The sequence below is a fragment of the Alexandromys fortis genome, unplaced genomic scaffold (genome assembly GCF_014885135.2).
Source record: "Alexandromys fortis isolate MF-2015 unplaced genomic scaffold, M_Fortis_MF-2015_v1.1 scaffold_306, whole genome shotgun sequence".
Lineage (NCBI taxonomy): Eukaryota > Metazoa > Chordata > Mammalia > Rodentia > Cricetidae > Alexandromys > Alexandromys fortis.
This window is the reverse complement of record NW_026068196.1, coordinates 2,602-11,708: the sequence shown is the minus strand read 5'-3', so window position 1 is coordinate 11,708 and position 9,107 is coordinate 2,602. Positions and strand designations below refer to the sequence as shown.

Genomic DNA, 9,107 nt, shown 5'->3' with positions numbered 1-9,107 from the left:
CCACCCCCAAGATCCCAATTTTTGCCTGGCAATCTAGTCTACTTCCAATATCCAGGAGGATAACTATATGTTTTTCTTTGGGTTCACCTTCTTATTTAGCTTCTCTAAGATCACGAATTATAAGCTCAATGTCCTTTATTTATGTCTAGAAACCAATTATGAGTGAGTACATCCCATGTTTATCTTTTTGGGTCTGGGTTACCTTACTCAGTATAGTGTTTTCTATTTCCATCCATTTGCATGCAAAACTCAAGATGTCATTGTTTTTTTACCATAGTATTCTAATGTGTATATATTCCACACTTTCTTTATTCATTCTTCCATTGAAGGGCATCTAGGTTGTTTCCAGGTTCTGGCTATTACAAACAATGCTGCTATGAACATAGTTGAACAAATGCTTTTGTAGTATGATAGGGCATCTCTTGGGTATATTCCCAAGAGTGGTATTGCTGGATCCTGGGGTTGATCCCAAATTTCCTGAGAAACCGCCACACTGCTTTCCATAGTGGTTGCACAAGTTTGCATTCCCACCAGCAATGGATGAGTGTACCCCTTACTCCACATCCTCTCCAGCAAAGACTATCATTAGTGTTTTTGATTTTAGCCATTCTGACAGGTATAAGATGGTATCTCAAAGTTGTTTTGATTTGCATTTCCCTGATCACTAAGGAGGTTGAGCATGACCTTAAATGTCTTTTGGCCATTTGAACTTCTTCTGTTGAGAATTAGCTACAGTACTGAAAACAGCTTGCTATTGGCATAAAAACAGAGAAGTACACTTATGGAATTGAATAGAAGACCCGGATATTAACCCACAAACCTATGAACACCTGATTTTCGATAAAGGAGCTAAAAGTATACAATGGAAGAAAGAAAGCATCTTCAACAAATGGTGCTGGCAAAACTGGGTGTCAACCTGTAGACGAATGAAAATAGATCCATATCTATCACCATGCACAAAAATCAAGTCCAAATGGATTAAAGACTTCAATATCAATCTGAACACACTGAACTTGATAGAAGAGAAAGTGGGAAGTACTCTACAACAGGAGACCGCTTCCTATGTATAACCCCAGCAGCACAGACATTAAGGGCAACATTGAATAAATGGGACCTCCTGAAGCTGAGAAGCTTCTGTAAAGCAAAGGACACTGTCATTAAGACAAAAAGGCTACCTACTGACTGGGAGAAGATCTTCACCAACCCCGCAACAGACAAAGGTCTGATCTCCAAAATATATAAAGAACTCAAGAAACTAGACTTTAAAATGCTAATTAACCCAATTAAAAAATGGGGCACTGAACTGAATAGCTGCTGATCTTTTAAAGGTACCAACAGCTCTACCTTTAAAATGGTTAATTGACAAAACTGTCTGGGTGGAACAATGGCCTCTGACACCAAAAAAATTACAAGCCTTAGAACAGCTGGTACAGGAGCAGCTAAATGCTTAGCACACAGAAGAATCGAGCAGCCCCTGGAATTCTCCTATATTTGTCATTAAAAAAAATCTGGAAAATGAAGACTGGTAACAGATCTAAGAGCCCTTAATAGGATTATTCAGCAAATGGGCTCTTTACAGTCTGGAATTCCCCTGCCTTTTCTGTTGTCTAAAGAATGGCCTATTATAGTGATTGACTTAAAACACTGTTTTTACTATACCTTTACAGGAACAAGATAGAGAAAAATTTGCCTTCCCAGTGCCTACATATAATAACTCCCAGCCTGTTAAAAGATATTATGGAAAATTCTTTCACAAGAAATGTTAAACAACTCCACCTTATGCCAATACTTTGTACAGCAGTCATTGGAAATAATTCATAATCAATGTCCTCAATCTATAATTTACCATTATATGGGTGATATCTTACTAGCTGATTAAGATGCAGATACCTCAGAGAAAATGTTTGAAGAAGTAAAGAAAATTTTTTTGCCTTGTTGGGAATTACAAATTGCTCATGAAAACATACAAAGAGGAGATTTTATTAATTACCCAGGATGTAAGATAGGTTTTACAAAAAATTCAACCAAAGAAAGTACAAATCAGGAGAGATCAGTTACAAACTCTTAATGATTTTCAAAATTTGCTGGGCTATATTAATTGGCTATGGCCCGCAATTGGGTTGACAACTCAAGAACTAAGTTATTTATTTCAAACTTTTCAAGGTGATAAGGATTTAAATAGCCCAAGAAAATTATCAGCTGAGACTGAGAGAGAATTTATTTTGGTAGAAAAGAAATTACAGGATGCCCATGTGGATCGTTTGGATCCACAGCTTGATTGTATTGTGGTTGTTTTACCTTCTACACAGTTTACCACTGGAATTTTAATGCAGAGAGAAGAAATATCTTAGAATGGATATTCTTTGCCATAAAAAACAGAGTGAAAAATTAAACATAAAAAATTATGTAGAAAAGGTTTCTGAACTGATTCCGAAAGGAAATTTGAGACTTTGCCAATTGACAGGAGTAGACCCAGCAGAAATTGTGGTACTTTTTACTAATGCTGAACTTCTCATTATGGACGGAAAATGAACTTTGCCAAATAATTTGCAGTCATTTTTTTGGGAGAGATTAGCAACAAATATCCAAAAAGTAAGAGACTTTAGTTTATAAAGAGAACTAACTGGATCTTTTCTCTCATTGTATGGGAAACACCAATTTCTGGAGCCCCTACATTCTAGACTGATGCAAATAAATCAGGAAAAGCAGGCTATAAGTCAGGAAATTTAAGTAAAATGACTCAAAGCCCTTATGATTCAGTTCAAAAGTCAGAATTATATGCTATTCTCATGGGTATTATTAAATTTTTCCAGAACCTCTTAATACAGTTACTGACTCTCAATATGCAGAGTTGTTTTACAGTTTGAAAATGCTGAATTTATTCCAGATGGTTCAGAATTAACTTCGTTATTTGTTCAATTACAAGAAATAATCAGAAATAGAAATCATCACTTATACATAACACTTATCAGATCCCATACAGGTCTACCAGGCCCTTTGCACAAGGTAATGATCAAATTGCTCAGCTATTGGTAGGAAATGTGCTAGAAGCCTCAGAATTTCATATGAAACAGCATGTTAATAGCAAAGGTTTGAAAAAGAATTTTCTTATCACTTGGCAACAAGCATGGAAATTACAAGGAAATGTTCTATTTGTTCTTTTTATAACCAAACTCCCCTACCTGCAGGAAGTAACCCAAAGGGTACATGAAGAAATGGAATTTGCAAATGGACGTGTTTCATTTTGTTGATTTTGGGAAACTGAAATGTGCATGACACACCATGGGTACATACTCAGGATTTCAATGGGAAACTGCTTTAAGTTCTGTAAAGTCTGATTATGTAATTATACGTTTATTAGAAGTTATGGCCATCATAGCGACAGACTGACAATGCTCCAGCATATGTCTCTGGTAAAATGAGATAGCTTTTGCATATTACAACATAAAGCATATTACAGGTATACCACACAATCCTACAGAGAAAGCAGTTATAGAAAGATCTAATCTCACCCTAAAAGAAATGTTTAATAAACAAAAACATGATTAATAAACAGAAAAGGGTAATAGAGACCCCTTTTAAAGAACCCTTTCTACACAGTCCATCAGAGGCTGGACCTGCCTGCTGCCACACAGGCCTAAAAATTCATCTTGGAGTAACCGACCTCTTTCTTCACACAACACAGAACAGCCCAAGTTTATTTAAGGTGACTAACAAGTGCATAGACAACTTCCCAATGGCTCCACCGCTGAAGGAAATCGCCTCCTCTCCCCACAGAGTCCATTAAACAGCCGTAGATCCAGGGAGAGGGAAGTCCTTCTGAACTGCGTGTGCTACAGTGATTGCTTTTATGTTTGTTCTCCCCTTTCTTTGGGCCTTTTTAAGACAGGTCTTAGGAACTAGCCTGGAGCTTGTTCCATAGGTCAGCCTGCAACTCATAATTCTCTTTCTCTGCCTCCCAAAGTCTGGGACTCCATATGGAAGGCTACCATTTCCGGCTTGCCTGGGTTATAGTCACGTAGACATGTGTCTTTAACCTCTTTGGACATTGGATATATGTCACAGTGTGACTCCTTTCAGTATCTGCAAAGATGTGCAAAGGTTGAAGGGAGGGCACACAACACAAAATTGCTATGGAAGTGAAGCCAGAAACAACATTGTTGGAAAGAAGGAATTCATTTTGTTCTTAACCCTTTTCACTCTTTTATTTCTCTCAGAAACATGTCCGATTTGTCTTCTCGTATTTCAAATCATACATTTTCTAGATAAGGTAAGAAACCTACACTTTCATACCAAAAAACCCCCCAAAAAACCTTGCTGCTTAAATATCAATAACAACATCCCGTGACCTAAAATTTCACTTTCAACAGACAGACAGGAAGAACCTCCTCCCAAACACTCTAGACTTTTTCTTGTACACAGCTTCAAAGAGGAAACACTGGGTCTCTTTTTCTTGCTTTTGCTCCAGGAAGGGTTTAATTTCTTTCTTATTTACGGTGTCAGTTTCATACACATATACAATGCATACGGACCACATTCACCCCCGTTCTTGTCACTCATTCTATCACTCTCACTGACCCCTTTACTCACCCAGTCCTGTGTGTGTGTGTGTGTGTGTGTGTGTGTGTGTGTGTGTGTACAAGACCTTTTCTGTTCCCTGACTTTATTTCCCTCCAGGCTAAAAACAGAAGCAGACACAAAAAGGCTTTGTTCTCTTAAACTGGGACAGAGAGAACAACTTCTAAAGTCAAGAGAACTGAGAACTCGAATTGCTGATGTGGAACAGGGCCATGACCATCTCCATCAGAGCCACTGTGATGACAGGCAAGCCAGCCTCAACAAGGGCCAGTCATTCTCTAGACTTTTGCCTGTGGAAGAGGGTCATTAGATCCTCCCCTGGAATTCAGCTGCCCCCACCCTGAACCTTTTCCAGGTCTCTGCAGTTCTGCTCCAGCTTCTCACGGTGTCTGGAGGTGCTAGGACATGCAGAAGGTGGCAGCTGGAGCAGGGAGAGCTCCATTTATGCAGCTATAGGGAAGTTGTTTGTGGAGCCCATTTGTTGATGTGGTTGTTTGGAGATTATGTGTGCTCCTTAAGTAAGCCCAATAAACCCCCTTATTAAGCTATCTAGACTTGGGTAGAATTGTTCTTTTGTCTGTTGGCACTGCCCTACCTAGGGGAAGCAAACATCTGGTCATTTCTTCCCAACTAAAGTCCATAGACTCACTCCTAATTTTTCTCCTTGGGGACTTCCTGACTTTAGATTCCCTGATGACACCAACACACAGCTGCTCACACTGCTTCTTAGTAGATGATGGTCTCCCCTGCAGCTGATGCTCCCAGATGTCTCTCAGAGGTGGGAGGAGGAAGAATGAGAGGTTCCCTCAGTTCACTCTCCAATGTTAAAGCACTTAACCAATCCAAACGCAGAGAAGCAATAATGATGCCAATAAGAGGCCAGGAAAGTACTCACCAAAATCAGAACGATTAACCCCACGGTCAGGGTCTTGTAGCTCTTGAATTGTCCCATGGATAGATCTGCACAGTGTAGACTCTTGTGGAACTATAAGTATGAATCCAGGTCTCTCGACAGCATCAGAAGTTTAAGAGGCCCTCCCATTGTAAAGGAGATGATTCACTGTGTTCAGTTCCAATTTCCGTGAACTCTTTCACCGTGTGTTTATTATTACAGGACATCAAATAGAAGGACAAGGAAATAACCGCAGCAATGGCCATAAGTGGGGATGTCAGGCTGGCTCCATAACCTAGGTGCTGAAGTAGAATTCAGGTGAAAAAAATAGGATTTTTAAAATTTACATATGTACTTCTATGTGGTAAGACTCCTGGCTCCCAGTGAGTGAGTGGGAACGTGTGCCCAAATGATTGTTGGGGAGCACAAAGATCCTTGGACTCAAGCTGCCCTGTGGACCTAACCAGTACCTCGTCGGGCAGAGCACAGATCTGGACCAGATCCAACACCTGGGTCCAAGATGCGGAGCTCACGGGTGTGTGGGGGATCTCCTCTGCCCCTTGATATATGGCTTAGTTGCTTCAGAGGTTAATTTTTATTTATTTGTTTGTTGTTTGTTTTTCTTCACAGATAGATTAACACAATATAGACTGATCAATGGTCTCTTCAAGGGGAAAAAAAACTAATGGGCCCAACATCTAGCAGATAGTTGCAACTAGGACACAAAACACGTAAGCCTGGGCTAATTACGTCTCCTGAGTTTTGGTCAGTCATCATATGGGTGCATTCTCCACTCCTGCTTGTCTAGTCAATACCAAAATGAGTGATGAACTTTCATTTTAACTAAACAAACGAGCAAAATTTAGCCATAGCTCCTCATCTCGTACAAAGCGACCACCTTGTAATTGTTTAGGGTATATTATTACTCAACAACAACTTCACTGCCATTTTTTCAGCTTAAAATTTTTTCAGCTAAACGGTGCACCCTTGCTTACTTATGGCAAGTTTTGGGCCATGTCAATAGGGAACGTCCTTATCTGCCTACTCTGTGAAGGATTTTTCCTCTGCTCCCTAAGTTGCTTTCTGGGGTATCTCAGTTCAATTCCATTAGAAAAATAATCCCTGGAGCAGAGCGGGTTCCTGGTTTATTAAACAATGCTGCTTAGTTCATTGAATTAGTTCCTCACTTAGCAATCACTTGTCCTTCTTTCTGCCTCTTCACCTACTGATGTTATGTACCAACAAGATGTAGAAATTCATACAATTCACAGTTCTCCTATATATAACTTTGTAATTCTTTACTTACAAGAAATTAAGACAGATCTTAGGCAACTCACTGGTAAAAAGCCTGTAGAAATAATTGTGCCACTAAACAAAGTGCATGTTGATTATTTGTCCCACAGTGATAATAACTGGCAGATGCAAAAGCATGCTCCTCCACATCTATGGATAATCATTATCCAAAAGATCCCCTTTTAAGATATTTTGAAAATGCCTCATGGGTATTGCTTAAAATTACCACTAAAAATCCTGTAGAGATTGGTTACATGATTTTATAGATGGCTCTTCGAACAGACAGGGAGCATATGTTTTATATACATGCTCCACAAAAAAAAAAAAAAAAAAGATTGTACCCTCCCCTGGTTATACAACCCATCCTTCCTAACTTGACAGAAATGATTGTGAATATAGAAAGAGTGGAACGGCGAGGCAAAAGAGCAAGCAGGCACTTTTGAGGGGTGCATATGTCGCACCGTGGAAAGGCACCTGGGTCCTGGCTCACTTGCTTTGGAGGCAGACGCAGGCTGCTGCTGCTGCAGTGGAAACTAACGAACTTAACGTATCGAAGTGAACCTGGCCTCCAGGTTCTCCCTGTATCCCCCAGTCCCTACCTGTTACATGACCCGCCTGGCTGGCATATCCTACCCCCTACCCTAAACTTCCCCAAATCAACAAATCCTCAGCTCACTGTTACCAGAGAGATGAAGTTGGTTCCTAAGACCCACAGCGAACTGATGGGGAGAGGGATGGGAGTTTGGGGAGCCTCCATTTGTACTCGCACCCACACCACGGGGCTCCCTGAGGAACGAAGACAGGAAGGTTAGTGACTGTGTCCCCACACTGTGTCCTCCCCATGACTCTGCGTTTCTCTGGCTTCTCCACTTACTTTAAAGTCACAGAGGGTCAGCAGCGATGAGAATAGGACCAGGGCCCTGATCTGGGCCACATCTGTTTCAGGGACGGCGTTTGTTTCTGTTCTCATGGCAGGCGGTTTTTACTTTCATGTTATCAGCAGTTAGAGTGGCTCCCACAACCTAGTCCTATTTCATTTCCTCTTTAAAGGGCCTAGTGGTAGTCAACATAGGGTTGCTGGGGGGGGGGGAGTCCCCCACTTAAAGTTACAGTATCAGGATTTGCTTGCCACTTCCTGGACCTGCAATGGTGGGGAAGCTGCAGGGGTTACTGCCATCAGTCAGCTCTTTGCCTCAGGGATAGGAGGGTGCATGGCTGCTCCTGAGGCATCCAGCCTTACCCAGGGAAGGGGCAGGGAATGGGGCTACTGGAGAATGCAAGATCTTACATCCAGGAAAGCCACTGGAGAGTCATCCAGGAGCCAGCCTGAATGCCCCAGCACTCTCTCCTTATCACATACTAGCAGTATGCAGTTTGAGTCTGCAGCCCACTGTCCCTCCCCAGCTCCTGTCCCATGTCCACTCAGAAACCCAAAGGGAGACCTCGCTTGCTCCTTGTAGAGCTCTGCTTGTTGGCAGCCGACTTCTAGCTGCTTCGACCTGAAGCATGGTCACCTGAGGCTTTTTGTCCATCTCCTCCATCCTGCTGACTCCCATCCTAATCAGCTGACTTCCCTCAGCCGCCCTTACCACCATCAACCCATTTATGTCCTCATCTGCTGGGAAGAGACAAGTGACAAGTTGGCTGGCTTGTCACCCTATGTCGCCCTTGGCTTCACTGAAGCAGCCTAGGTAACCCAGACAACACATGGCTCACTCCTTCACTCGCCCAACCCTATTTCACTTGGAGCCAAAGCTTGACATCTCTCTGACATGTTCCGCCTCCCTTCTTGCCTCTCCTCACCCCCTATGTGGTAGCATGCTGTGTGATGAAGATGGAGGCAGTGAGTGGCCCCACAAAAATTGTCTTTCTTTCATCAAGTGTTGCTTCAAATCACTGTGCTGTGCAAGGTCAGGTCATTTACAGAACGCCACAAACTGGCCAGGGTGCCTCAGTGCAGGGGTGACAGGTGACCCTATTTAAGGTTCACGACATTGTGTACTGAGAACCTGAATCCCAGGCCTGCCCCAGAGCCCAGCTTAGTATCTGAGTACTGTCTTGCCACTTCACCCTTGCCTCTCCAAGCATAAAAACCAGCCCTCATAGATGCCAACCAGAGTGGCCTCTGGGCCATTGCCCCCACAGTTCCCAGCCTGGCCAGCATTCTCTCCACCCTTTGATCTAAGGCCCAGAGGACATTTCTGACAGAGGCCTGCTGTCATCAGTGAATGTGATAAAGCTGACTTACCTCAGAGAGGCCAAGCCATGTAGGCCACAGGACCGTTGATAGTTCTCATAACAAAGTTAGAAAAGTTTTGAAAATTCCCAGCACCTTCCGTTGACC

General features: G+C 42.2%; 1 protein-coding gene across 1 annotated transcript in view; it reads right to left on the bottom strand.

Moving 5' to 3' along the window:
• Window positions 1–7,993, bottom strand: part of LOC126492985 (NXPE family member 3-like) — a 31,457-nt gene extending 23,464 nt beyond the window's left edge. The window contains exons 1-2 of the mRNA XM_050129696.1: window positions 7,638–7,993; window positions 5,474–5,772 (exon numbers count right to left, since the gene is read on the bottom strand). Of these exons, the coding sequence (XP_049985653.1) occupies window positions 5,474–5,530 (57 nt within the window). The 5' untranslated portion in view covers window positions 5,531–5,772; window positions 7,638–7,993. The remainder of the gene's footprint in view (window positions 1–5,473; window positions 5,773–7,637) is intronic.
• Window positions 7,994–9,107: the final 1,114 nt, after the last annotated feature.